The sequence below is a fragment of the Chaetura pelagica genome, unplaced genomic scaffold (assembly GCF_000747805.2).
Source record: "Chaetura pelagica isolate M959 unplaced genomic scaffold, ChaPel_1.0 scaffold477, whole genome shotgun sequence".
NCBI classification, from domain to species: domain Eukaryota; kingdom Metazoa; phylum Chordata; class Aves; order Apodiformes; family Apodidae; genus Chaetura; species Chaetura pelagica.
Window position 1 is genome coordinate 1 of NW_009953956.1, and position 13,650 is coordinate 13,650.

The 13,650-nt window shown below is 48.6% G+C and overlaps 1 protein-coding gene across 1 annotated transcript in view; it reads right to left on the reverse strand.

Moving 5' to 3' along the window:
• Window positions 1-7,500: 7,500 nt before the first annotated feature.
• Window positions 7,501-13,650, reverse strand: part of CTBP2 (C-terminal binding protein 2) — a 61,518-nt gene continuing 55,368 nt past the window's right edge. Inside the window, exons 5-10 of the mRNA XM_010001870.1 lie at window positions 13,603-13,648; window positions 12,319-12,533; window positions 11,415-11,545; window positions 10,225-10,352; window positions 9,360-9,477; window positions 7,501-7,733 (exon numbers count right to left, since the gene is read on the reverse strand). Coding sequence (XP_010000172.1) covers window positions 7,553-7,733; window positions 9,360-9,477; window positions 10,225-10,352; window positions 11,415-11,545; window positions 12,319-12,533; window positions 13,603-13,648 — 819 coding nt within the window. The 3' untranslated portion in view covers window positions 7,501-7,552. The remainder of the gene's footprint in view (window positions 7,734-9,359; window positions 9,478-10,224; window positions 10,353-11,414; window positions 11,546-12,318; window positions 12,534-13,602; window positions 13,649-13,650) is intronic.

The window sequence follows — 13,650 nt, forward strand, 5'->3', positions numbered from 1 at the left end:
TGAAAAGGACCCAGAAATAAGGATTCTGGCATTAACACAACACTGAAATATGCTGTTTTTTAAGGATACAACATAAATATTGACCACTAGTTACAGACAGCATCATGCTCTGCCTCTTTCTAAGGAAACTCCACTCACTTCTTCAATAACTATGATAAAGATGGGAAACTACTTCAGTAAAGTTTGTACGTAAGGAAAGGGAGGGTTGGAAAACCTGAAGTAATTGCAGAAAGTGGTCATCCTGTAGGTAGGATAGAGGAGAAGCATGGGCTTGAAATCTAGAGAGGAACACAACACTTATGTCATACAAGAGGAAATGTCTAGAACTGCTAGGCTCCTACAACCTGCTTTGTAAAGCCAGAAGGCTCTTTGAGCCAGAGCTTCTGGAGCGAATCCAGAGGTGATGATCCAAGAGCCGGAGCAGCTCTGCTCTGAAGACAGGCTGAGAGAGCTGGGGCTGTTCAGCCTGGAGAAGAGAAGGCTCCAGGGAGACCTTAGAGCACCTTCCAGTGCCTGAAGGGGCTCCAGGAAAGCTGGGGAGGGGCTTGGGACAAGGGCAGGGAGTGACAGAACAAAGGATGATGGTTTTAAGCTGAAAGAAGGGAGATGTAGCTGAGATCTTAGGAAGAAAATCTTTGCTGTGAGGGTGGGGAGACCCTGGCCCAGGTTGCCCAGAGAAGCTGTGGCTGCCCCATCCCTGGCAGTGTTGAAGGGCAGGTTGGATGGGGCTTGGAGCAGCCTGGGCTGGTGGGAGGTGTCCCTGCCCATGCAGGGGGGTTGGGACTGGATGATCCTTAAGATCCCTTCCAACCCAAACCAGTCTGGTATTCTGTGATTTTAGGACTTTCTCCTTACTTATGTTGGTTACTGTAATTAGTTGCTTGCAAGTAATTGCAATACAGGAAAGCTAAATCAGAAATATATATCCAAAAAATGTATAAGGGAAGAATAGCTGGAGGATGTTTACAGAGCCTTCATCTTTGGGATGAAATCAGTTTAGCTTTGGGAGACTCCCAGCTGCAGTGAGGTGTGTGCTTACTGCCAACTTGGAGAAGGAACGGTGCTGCTGCCCTGGCCTGGCTGTTGGAGTCTCACCTTGCTTAATGTCCTGGTAACGTGTCAAACCTCCTCCATCTGTTTTGTGTCCCCAAAGATAGGTAATGAGGAGCAGCAGGAAAAGCTGCTGCGGGAGTGGCTGGACTGCTGTGTGACAGAAGGAGGGGTGCTGGTGGCCATGCAGAAGAGCTCCCGCCGGCGCAACCACCCACTGGTCACCCAGATGGTGGAGAAGTGGCTCGACCGCTACCGGCAGATCCGGCCCTGCACGTCCCTGTCCGACGGCGAGGAAGACGAGGATGATGATGATGAATGATGATCAAGGAACTCAAGAAGGTGACAACCAGTGCAGAGTGTCTGACCCGGAGTCAGCGTTGTGCTCGAGCAGCTTGTTGTGGATCGACTCGATTCTAGGGGATACGTGCTGCAAGGGACTTTTCTGAGCAGCACGGAGAGTCTAGAAGCTCATCTGCGTGAAGAGAACAAAATGGGCTGGACTACAGTTTGTATAAAAAAAAAACCAAGAAAAAGAAACAAAAAACAGCTAATTTTATTATCAAGACAGAAAACCCAACATTTTTCTTTCTGATTGTAAATCTGTCTATAAATGTACCGCATGTGGTTGTGTAAGAGGTTGTGTAATAGGAAAAGTAATACCAGCATCTTAATTATTGCAAAGAAATTTTTCAAGTAAGGGCACTTAGGAAAGCACGTTAGGTGGATGATCTCTCTTCCCTCCGAGATTCTTTTGCAGTAAGAACCTGGAATCTCCATCACCTCTTCAATACTCTGACTCATTTCCGTGGAAGGCCCTTTTATGTGGAAGCTCCACTAGTGCCCAGGTCAGATTGTGAGGTTGTGTGTTTTTTTTTTGTTTGCACAAAATATCCACAGCAAGTCACAAGCAAGAATACATTCATTACTAATATTTCAGTTACTACTGTGCCCGAGTAATAAAATCTAAGCTCTACGGAACAAACTGGAAGAGAAGCTAAATTTTTCGTTGAGTGAAATGATTTGTTTCCTGAAAAAGTTTTGGTTTGATTTCTCTTTTGCATATTTTTTTCTTTTCTTCTAATAGTTAATACTCCTTTTGGCATATGTAAAGAATATTTATTCAGAGAAGTGTCCTAAAATATAGGGATTTTATTCCAGTGAGCATACACTAAACAAAATGGTGTGAAATTTGAGAACTCGGATGTGATTGGGAATTTCATACTGTTAGAACTTGGTCTTGCTGTGATAAAAACTATGGATCATTTTATCCTTTATTCTTTCATCAACTTTACCATTGCTGCAAATGAAAAAACCCACCTTTTTTTAAAGGGTTACTCCTCGGTCATAAAATCTAGTGAGAAAACACTCAGCAGTTCTAATTAAAAAGAAGAATCTATGCTCCAGTTGTTTTTTAAAAGCACTGTTCTGTATTTCTCAGTCTGTAAAACCTGGGAATTTCTTGCATGTTGATTGATGTGGCCATACTTAAACTGATGTAAGTTCCTAAGATTGTAAGTTCAGAGTATATTCTCCAGTAGAAGTTTTATTATATTTGATAACTTTAGCCATGTAACCTGTAATGGATAAAGTTTATCTAAAAATCTCACTTAAACACTAAAGGTTAATGCCAGTTTTTACATACATGGTGCAATTCAGGTTGGCTTGAAAAGCACTTTGGATCGTGTGGTGGTTGCATAAAGAATTTTGCAGTAGATGAAATTGTTTTAATTAGAATTTGGAAAGAAGCTCCATAGCACATATTTTTATGTAGTTCAGAGCTATGGAAACCCTGAGGAACTTGCTGCTTTTTCTTCCAAATGCTGCTTAGATGGTGTTGAAATGTGCACAACTCCTACAGAAACTTGGTGGCAACACCGAAGGTATAGAAATAATGAAGTACTGTATTAACTTAGCAATTCTCCCATCCCAGATTCCATTGAGGTTTATTATGACATGTCTCCACCTTTTTCTGGCCATTAGATCTCCTCTGGTTGGTGCATGCACATATTTTAGGTGAAAGGATGCATGCTTACCTGCAATGTACATTTGATTTACCTGAACTAAAGGGCAAACTGCAGATACTAAAGAGGCTCTTCACAAGCACATGGTCCCGTTTCAAGTTTGCTTTCTAAATTGGTGGGTTGTTTTTTTCCTTTGGTCTTTTTCTCTTGCAGTGACATCCCTTTATACCTTTAGCTGAGGACTTAAAGCTTTTCTGTCAGAGGAAATGAACGTGGACTAAACTGGGATGGGAACTTCCATGCCCTGAGCTGGTCTGCACCATGTGCCTGGTGGCATCATTCAGCTGTTGTGGTGTAACCCAGGAGGCTTCTGGAGGTCCCTTCAGGTCAGGACTAGATCTGCCAGCACTGGAAGTTCTCCTTCAGTAACCTGATCACTGTAAAGTCAGATCATACTTACCCAGGCCCCAGAGCACCATTTGAATGGACAAAGGGATAAGCTCCTGCCTTCAGGAGGCTGCTTCAAGGGGTGTGCAGAATGCTCTGCAGAATTTTAACATCCCATTTGCTTTCTCCAGGACTGTTTGTTGAAGGAAGCAAGGCTTCCTTGTCAGGTGGGGAGAAGAACCAGTGTGGGAGTCTACCTTGAGCCAAATTGGATGAGCTTTCCCTCATCTCCCAGTGCTGCAGGTGGGCAGCCTGCCTGGTGGCCTGATGTCCCTGTCCCCAAAAGCACATCACTACAGCAGGTGGAATGTCACCCTGCAGCCAGCTCAGCTGTGCCCAGACATGTCCCCTGTGCTCCCCAGAGCTGGTACTTCAGAGCTCCTGGCTTTCCTGATCATTGTTGGGTTTGTTCTGATGTGCTGTAAAATGGTATGTTCAGGTCAACACACTTCAGCAGATCTGGAATGAGCTGTGAAGTATCTTTTTTTCAAAAATCTCTAGTAATCCAAACCTCATGTACCTGTAGATTAAAAGAGTTGCAACCCCCCCCCCTGCTTTGTGCTAGCACAGTAGTCAGTGTATGTTAATGGGTACTCTCCTTCCATGATAGACTTGAAATTTCACTTCCAGATACTCAGATTGATCTGTAAATGCTACCTTGCAGCTTGTCAGCAAGTTCTGCTCTTTTAGCCAAATCTTACCTCTAAAATTGGGTTTCTCTGTTATTTTTTCCTCATCCTATGGCTGGCAGTAGCACATGCTTTCCTAGCACAGAACTTGGCTTTTCATTGCTACCTCCTTTACATCTGGTTGGTTGTTGTTTTTTTTTCTGGTTTTATTTATGAGTTCCTCAGTGGAAAAAAAAATAAATCCCTGTATTTCTTTTGTTTTTAATATATTAAAATTTAGTAATTCTGGATTCTTCCAAAGTTCTGCTGCATGGCTTATGGCAAATGTTACTAGCTGGTGTTTATTCCATTAACAAAAATCAGGCTATGTGCATTCAGAGACCCTTATTTAATTGGTGCTTTTCCTTTCCCCACCTTTTGTTCAGTAACTTCCTTTAATCCCCCCCCACCTTTTTTTTTTTTTTTTTTTTTTTTTTAGGTTTAATTTAGTGTCTGTCACCTTGTTCTAAGCTGCTATGACATGGATCATCTATGGGGAGTCCCCCTGCCTGCCTTGGGTGTGACAACAGTAGGAACCATCACACAAATCTTGGGCAGCAAGTGTTCATCTCCTGGTCCTTTGTCCAGTCATTTGCTATTGGGGAGTGCAGCTGCTGCTTCCTGCTGCTCTGGAGGCTCTTGATGCTGCTCTTCCATGGTCACAGATCTTCTCCTTGGTCCTTGCTGATGTTTGCACTTAAATCCACCAGCAGCAGGAGCTCGTGATGCTGTGCTCTGGTACCAACCATGTCCTTCAGTTTGTAACCCTGGGGAGCTCTCAGTGTCTTCTCCTGAGGAGCTTGTAGCACTTCAGAGGAGCTGTCTGTTTGCATCCGTCCTTGGGTGTGGGTGGGAGGGAGGTTGGGTGTTGGCTGAAACCCGTAGGATCTGCTGCTGTCTCTGGGGTCTGAGCTCTGCCTCTCACTGTCCTGGGGCGGAGTCCTGCCTGAGGAACACACAAGATCCTGCCACACAGGGAGGTACTTGCACTCACCTGGGATGCAACTGCTCTTTAAAAAAAACCCACATGAAAGTACCAGGTAGTTTGTTGGGTTTTTTTTTAACACAAATCTAAACTTTAATGACAAGTGAATGTTTTCTTGGTTTTTACCATCATTTCACTGTTTCCCAGACATATTTTTTTTTGTACCTAACCTGTTTTATCCTCCTGGTTTCTCATGGTGTTCATGGCTAATCCTGTTGGACAGTGACAGAGAGTGGGTGCTCCTCCAGGTGACCTCTTTTTTAACATGTTTGCAGCTGGGAAGGAGGTTTCAATTTAATTTAAACCAAACAAAATACAGTTTTGTAACTTTGACACTTATTGGTTTCAGCTTTCTTTTAGTCCCTTTCCAGACCAAGCTGTGCTCCATCTAAGGTGTGTGTGCTGCACCCTGACAGGGTGGGGAGGAAAGAAGGGGCCTTTGCTCTAGCAAGGCTTGAAGCTCCTGGCACCTCCAGGCAGGACTTTGGCTTTGTTTCCTAGCAGTTTCATGCTTCAGGGCTTGAGCAACCCACACAACTTGTGTAGCTGCCTTTGGAGCTTAAACCAAAGTGATCCTTTTCCCACCTGAGCTGCATCTGAGGTGCCTCTTGATTTAATACACTGACAAGTTTGAAGTTTACAGCATGTGGGCCAGCAGCACCTGCAAGTCTGGGTAGGAAAAGCTCAGCGTTTCCCTAGCACTGCAGCTTTAGAACTGACCTGCAGGCAGTGAGCTTGCCCCCAGGTCCTGTGGGAGCCAGGGACAAACCACAGCTCTGGCAGTGTCACCCTCCTGGCTCTGGCAGTGTCACCCTGCCGGCTGTGACACCACGGGCTCCACCTGCTGCTCTAGCCAAAACATACCGAGCCAGGCTGAAATGAACTTACCTGCTCTCTGCTCTTTCCATTTTGGAGGAGGGCACAGAGTTACATTTCTGTACCTCACTCTGCATTCTGTGTCCTCACCTGGAAGCGAGAGCTCTTACCTTTCAGAAATTACAGAAATTTTATCACTTTTTATTGAAAACTGCACTGAACGCTAAATGTCCACCTTTACAATAAACAAACACAATAACGGTAACACACTAAAACAAAACATACTGCTGATAGCCATTGGTTTTGTTTCATTATTTTTTTTTTCTGTTTGGGACAGCTTAAGATTTCTTTCTCTTTTTTTTTTTTTGTCACAGAAACAGGAATGTACCCATACAAAGGCTCAAAATTGGCCATCTTTTTAAAAACAAAAAAAGGCGATGATTCACAAAAGACTATGAATATAACATGTAACTAGTTGATACAAATCTAATAGGATTTGTTAAAATCAGTCACATCTAATAACACATTTTTGAAGTGTTCTTGTATAAAATATCATGTGAAGAAGACTTTTTATCAATGTCTAAAAAAGTGGGTTTTGTTCATAGACAGTCTGACAAGTTACCATAAAAAGTGTTTCCTGAGACATAAGGAAATGCAACATTATTCTTGAACCCTTTCCAGCTCAAGACTTTTTTTTTTTCCACTTGATAAAATAGCTGCAGATTTAAAACTGAGAAAATATATTTGAGTACAAATAGTGTGTGAAACTTAATACTTTCTTCTTTTATTTTTTTTGTCTTTTTTTTTTTCCTTTTTCTCTTTTTTTAGTTTTTCTTGCATCATTGCAGGGCGTAGGTGAATGCACAGCTACTTTATTCAGTGTGTTGGGCAGAGAAGAGCCTGGCAGTTTGGTGGTGGTCTGTTTGGGTTTTTTTAAGTCAGGGAGGACAGAGGTTGTTGCCAGGAGCCCTTTCTGCTCTCCCCATCCCACAGATCCCAGCTGGAATGGTTACAACTTAAACCTGGCAGGAGAACTTCTGTGGCCCTGTGAGACTGCAAAAAAGGATTGTTATTACATTTTTGTTTTGTTTCCACTTCTAAGCCAGTACTGATGGCTCCCCTTAGAAGAGGTAACCAGATACAAGAGTAAGGAAAGGGCTGAAGCCACATAATGGTTTCCTCTTACATTTCTGTTAGCTCTGTAAGGATTGCGGGATGCAGTGGTTTGAAAACAGGTGCAGAAGCCCTGTCCTTCCCAAGGAACTGAGGGAAAAACTATTCATGTGATTGATGCACAGATGAAGGAAACTTAACACACAAGAACAGAAGTTGATCATTAATGTATCACATCCTAGTTTCTTTTTTTTTTTTCTTTTTTTTGTCTTTTTTTTTCTTTTCTTTCCAGCACTTCAGGAAGCAGGTGCCTTCCTCAGGGCTTCTCCCCAGTCTTGACTGCTCTCACTTGGTTGGTAACATTGGAACATCAATGATGCGTCTGTCCAAAAATCAACATTACAAATTTAGTATCAAATTCCTTTTTTTTTTTTTTTTTAAGTTCATGTATAACTTCTTTTCCAATGTCTCTTGGTCCCAAGTTTATTGAATGGTTTTTAAATTATCTGCTATTGCTCGTTGGGATGTTCCCTGTTGTCCCCGTGTTTTGTGGGCTGGTTAGGAGATGGAGCTTGGGAAGGATGTGCCACTGTGGGAAGGTTGTGAGTGACAGGGATGCCTCCAGGAATGATGCCCTCCATAGCTGCTGGTATTCCTCCTGGCGCCACACTGACCATCCCAGGTGGATACCTGGGAGAGGGGACAGAGAGAGGCAGGTTTGTCACATCACAGCTCACCTCAGACAGCGTGAATCACCCGCCCACTGCAGAGGCTGTGGAGAAAACAAGCAGCAAAGATTCCACTTCTCTACTAGAGCTGAGGTTGGGATTTTCTTTTGACTCACAAGGGACAGCTGGAAAGGAAACAATAAATCACTGCTGCTCTGTCTTAGGCGAGTGTCCTCCACTGCGGTGCCAGGGCGGGGTCTTGTTCTGTACCTTCTAACAGCTTGTTGAGCCACTTGCTGAGCCTTTCTCTTTAGAAAAATGGGGTAAGGAATCATGGCTGCTCTCTGAAATGCCAGCATGCTGCCTCAATCACCCCTGCCTGTCAATACCTTGGAACACCCAGACTTGGTTTTTAGTTCTCTAGAAAGGATGAGCTGCATCTTCCTCGTGTAACCAGATGGCACAGCTGAAACATGGGGTTGGATCTAGTCCCTCTTCCTTTCTAGGAGCAGGGTGAGTTATGGATATGCCAAGAAATGACACTGAGTTTGATAAAATGACACTGAGTTTGAGAAATGAGAATTTCTTGACCTGTCCAGAGGGAAGATGTGACATGGAGCAATGAGGGAAAAACCCTCTGGAGTGGGGGGACTGAGGGATCTTGCCACAGGCAGTTCCTGCTGCCACCACTACCTCAGGGAAAAGCAGAGGGAGAGCAGGGAAGGGAAGGGAGGTTTTCTTTATCCAGGAAGGGGCTGAGCTGACCCCAGCTTACAGGGGTCCTGGCTCCTGAGGAGCTTAGCAAGGATGAAGCACCGTGCAGAGGTGAGGCCTGGAAGCCATGGCTTCTTCCCAGCTTAAGAGCCTTGCCCGTGCACGTCCGAGCAGTTGCAAGCAGGTCCCAGGGTGATGCTTTCACCAGGTTTGGATGGTTCAGTCCTCACGTTCTGCTGGGCAAAGTGAGCAGCTGCTGCCTGACCTGCAGGTGGGTGTGAACACGCAGGGCCATGACACGTGCTTGCCCAGCTTCCTGCCTGCCTCTGCTCCTCACCACCACCTGATGTGCCCCGTGGGTTTCTCCTGTAGCTCAGAGTCCTTCTGGCCGTGCTGCTACACTGAAGGCTGCCCCTGCTGCAGCTGAGTCCTCACGCCTGATGTCTTTTTTCACTGTGCTTTGAGCCAGCCCATGTGGAGCACTAAGTAATGCTGATCTCGGGCATTTGGGTGGAAAGTACAGACCTGTACTTGGTGTTTTCACCCTGGCTCGTTAACCCACAAGCTGGGCCAGGCTCACAGCCCCAGCTGTCAGTGCATGGACAGAAGTGCAGAGCAAATCTGCAATAGCTTTTTCAGTTTAGAAGTAGTCCTGCTTGTTTATGGGTCTGGGGGTGCTGGTACTTACTGAGATGCTGGCCCAGTGCTGGCTGGCCCACCAGCATGAAGGCTTGATGAGCAGGAGGCTTTAAAAACCCCTGCTTAAATCAAGCAGTGTTCCTAATCCCAGCGCTGTGACTACCTGTTCCCAAGGAGGGGCACTTTGCAGGCACTGGCTGAGCTGGTGTAGAAGCTGTTGCTGGGGCTCTAGTGCTCCCTCAATAGCTGAAATTCCCAAACCCTTCCCGTGCGGGGATCCCGTTCCCCAGCTTACCTGTACGTGGCACCATTGAGCTCTGGATGAATCGCTTGCTGGTCTATTACTGACCACGGAGCTGTTGTGACAAAGAATTCCTTATTCACGCAGTTTCTTAGGCTTTCTGGAATGCGCCCTGGAGTTGGTAACAAAGGTAAGAGGAGTCAGGTGAGGCCTGGCTTTATCACCTTCTAATACTAGGCCACTATTTTTCCATTTCTCTGTATTTGTTAGTACAGAGACCAGGGGAAACACAGAAATCCCACATCCCTCGTTTCAGGAGGACCTCTCGGCTGTCCCAAGGTACAGGCTAGAGACCAGATTCCTACTGTGAGTCCCAGCTCTCTGTTTTCAGGAACGCTGTTCCCTTGACCCCCCTGAACTCGAAGCAGAGGCTAGCCAGGCTCACAAGGGGGGGGCAATTCTTAGGACAAGAGAGCCACACATTTCCTGGAATACCATGCCCACCATTTTGCAGCAGGCTCAGGTACAGCTAGAGCTTGGCACAAGTGCCCTCAGTGCTTTGGGATGGGTTCTGGCAGGCAGGTGGTGAGGGTCTGCACCATCTTTCGAGTTAGCACCTTTAAAGGGGGCAGCAATTACTGCTTCACTGTCCTCTTCTTCCCACTCATGGACTTTGCCATGCTGCACAAGTGCCCCATGGAATAATAGTAAAAAGAAATAACCACAGAAACTGCTCACACAACTACAGACATACCCAAGTGACAGAAAAGTCAAGTTTGGTTTCTCAGCTCTTTACTGGGAAGAAAATCAGGATCAGAGCCCTGTCCCAGTCTCCTGCTGAGCCACAGGCTGGGTGAGGCCCTGCCTCTGCCCCCCCAGCTCCCATGCTAGGTGAGGAGGGAGCTCCCCAGGCTGGTACCTGTGATGGCACGCCGGATTTCAGTAGCAGCAGCTTCTCTCATCTCCAGTGAGGCCTGCTCGCTGTACCAAGCTGTGTGCGGAGTACAGATCAAATTTGGGGCATCTTTCAACGGGCCTTGAGCAAAACTGGGAGCAGGGGGGGGAAGAAAGAAAGATCAATCAATGTTTAAAGAGAGAATAAAAGTTTATGAGCAGCCAGAGACTGGTAGGCTGCCCTCTACCTATGCCAGCCCCTGCCCCAGCCCCTCGCCTGTGGCACTTGGGTTGGCGGGTGGCAGGTCTGGGCTCCCCAAGTTCAAGAGAGACAGGGAACTGCTGGAGAGAGCCCAGGGGAGGCAACAAAGATGGTTGGGAGATTGGAGCATCCCTGGTGAGGAAAGGATGAGAGAGCTGGGGCTGTTCAGCCTAGAGAGGAGAAGGCTGAGGGGAGACCTTCTTGATGCCTACAAGTATCCAAGGGTGGGTGCAGGGAGGATGGAGCCAGACTCTGCTCAGCAGTGTCCAGGGACAGGACGAGGGGCAACAGGCACAAGCTGCAACATGGGAAGTGCCATTGGAATATGAGGAGAAACTTCTTTATGGTGAGGGTGACAGAGGCCTGGGACAGGCTGCCCAGGGGGGCTGTGGAGTCCCCTTCTCTGGAGATACTCAACTACCCTGGATGCAGTCCTGGGTGATGTGCTCCATGGGATCCTGCTTTAGCAGGGGGGTTGGTTGGACTGGATGATCTCTAGAGGTCCCTTCCAGCTCTGACAAATTCTGTGATTCCCTTTTTTTTTTTTCTTTTTTTAAAAAATTGTTTCTGAAAACACAAGCAACCCACTCTTGCTGCCCCTCTCCCCAGAGAGGAACTGCAATCCCACTTATAACCAACCCCTTCCTGCTAGCAGCAGCCGGTGGGCAAAACTGCCCAAAACTCACACAGTAAAATTGTCCTTATGCACTAGTGAGCACTTGGGGTTTGGTGGTTTTTTTTAAAAAAAACATGGGCTGATTTCTTGTTCTAGGCTCCCAGAGGCCCTTTGAACACCTGTGACCCCCTGCCAGCCCACCTCCCATGGCTGCTGCAAGGGGCTGCTGCCTTTTCCCAAAGCAGCAGGATGGTTCCCCAGGGCTGGAGCTGTGTGACAGCCCCACGGACACACCGCTATGGATGCTGACCCAAAAAATAAACAGCCAGACCTTTACCTAAAGGGTTCGGACTCGTGCACGTCGAGCGCAGCCCCTCGTATCCGTCCCTCCTTCAGGGCTTGGGTTAAGGCCTTCTCGTCCACCAGGCCCCCGCGCGCCGTGTTCACCAGGAACGCTCCCTGCCTCATCTGGGGGGAGACAGAGGAGAGTCAGCTTGGGGTGGTGACCCCACTACCTACCCAGGGCAATGCCCTGGGGTGCCTCTGGCAGGGCCTCTTTTGGTGCCGGGCAGCTGTGCTGCTGTCCCAGAGCAATCCCCATCCCACTGCGTCTGGGTTTTCTACAGGAGGTCCAGCTCTGGCTGGGAGGGGTCTGGAGAACAGGGCTTATGAGAAAAGGCTGAGGGAGCTGGGGCTGTTCAGCCTGGAGAAGAGGAGGTGAGGGGAAACCTCATGGCTCTGCAACTGCCTGAGAGGAGGTTGTAGAGAGGTGGGTGTTGGGCTCTTCTCCCTGGTGACCAGTGATAGGACAAGAGGGAACAGGGTCAAGTTGTGCCAGAGGAGGTTCAGACTGGATATTAGGAATAATTCTTCACAGAAAGAGTGGGGAGGCCTTGGAACAGGCTGCCCAGGGAGGTGGTGGAGGCTCTGTCCCTGGAGGTGTAGGGGTGACGATTGGACTTGATGATCTTGAAGGTCTTTTCCAACCTGAATGATTCTATCAGCCAACAAACCCCTCTCCTGCTGTTGCTGCTGCACCACGGGAGCCGAGGGCTCGCTCACCCTGCAGTGCTACCCCGTGGTAACCCTGTGGGTACCTGGATGGGCTCCTGGGTGCAACCAGCTGCTTCAGAGGCAGCCTGCAGGCACGAAGGGCCTGGCGTGCCTGGCCGTGGCTGTGACTGCAGAGGGACCCACGGGCAGCACCGACGCACCTCGGTCGCAGGCGCAGGGCGACTCACCTGCTTGATCGTGAAGTCGTTGATGAGGTGGTGGTTATGCTCGTTCAGGTTACAGTGCAAGGAGACACAGTCGCTCTGATAGAGCAGGTCCTGGAGCGTGTAGACCCGCTGGACTCCCAGGGACCTCTCGATCCCATCCTGCAGGTACGGGTCGTAAAATATCACGTTGAAGCCAAAGGCCTTGGCTCGGACAGCGACCGCCTGCGCCGTGCGACCTGTGCGCGAGGGGAGGAGAGGGGAGCACTGAACCGATTCCCACCGCACGGCTGAGCTGCCCTGTGGCTCCCAGCCTGGCCCCTGCCACCTCCCGGGCTCCCCAGACAAACCCTGAAGGGATGCTGGCTGCAGGGCACACCCAGGCCACTCTGCACAGGGTGGGCTGTGCTTGGCTCTAGCAAATGGGAGATGCTTGTGTTACGTTTTTTTTTTAAAACAACCCAAGTGATGGTGAGGCCACCAGGCACCTGCCAGCTCAGGGCCGTGGCAGCATCCATGGCCATGCAGGTCTGCTGGGGAAGGCACAACGTGTGGCTCAGCCCCACCCAGGTGCAGCTCTGGACATGGCAGAGGAACAATCCTCTGCTGCGCTGCATCTACCAAGGAACGCTGAGAAAGGAAAGGAAAAGAAAAAACAAAACAAAACACAAAAAAACCAAAGCTGCCTTTTTTAGGCAACTTGTTTGTGAGGTTTTTCAGCCTCTGGCTGAACGGCTGGCTAATTGGGCATGACAGATACAACTGTCAGGGCTTAGAAGCAAGGGGCCACCACAGCCACTGTGCTGGGGAAGGGGATCTGTGGCCTGGCTGAGACCCCCCTGCCCGTCCCCACCCCGGGCTCTGCGGGCTCCGTCTGCCCTGCGTGCAAACCCTCAGCTAGGGATGTGTCTGCTGACTTCTCCAGCTGGAGGCAGCCGGGCACAGAGGTGCTGATGCTGTGCTCAAACTCTACACCTACAGCTGAGCTGAAGGGGAATTGTTTTACACAGCCCTGCCACTGCAGAGGGCAGAAGGGCTCAGGAAGAGCCCTGCTGATGCAGCTGTGGCTCGGGGATGGGTTTATTTTGGGAGAGGGCAGCAGCCCTAGCAGGTGTGATCCCTCCTGGGGCACTGCCAGGTTCCCCCAGCACTCCCCTGAGGCTCACAAATTACAACTCCTTCCCCGAAAATTCAGCGTGAGACCCCCCACTGATCCACCCTGTTGGTTCTGGGTTTGAGAACGCTCATTTCAGGTCCCTCCCAGGGCAGGGAGTTGGTGCTGGGCCTCTCCCCGGCGGGCTCACTCACCGAAGCCGATGAGCCCCAGCGTCTCTCCGCGGATGCGGGCGGCCCCCG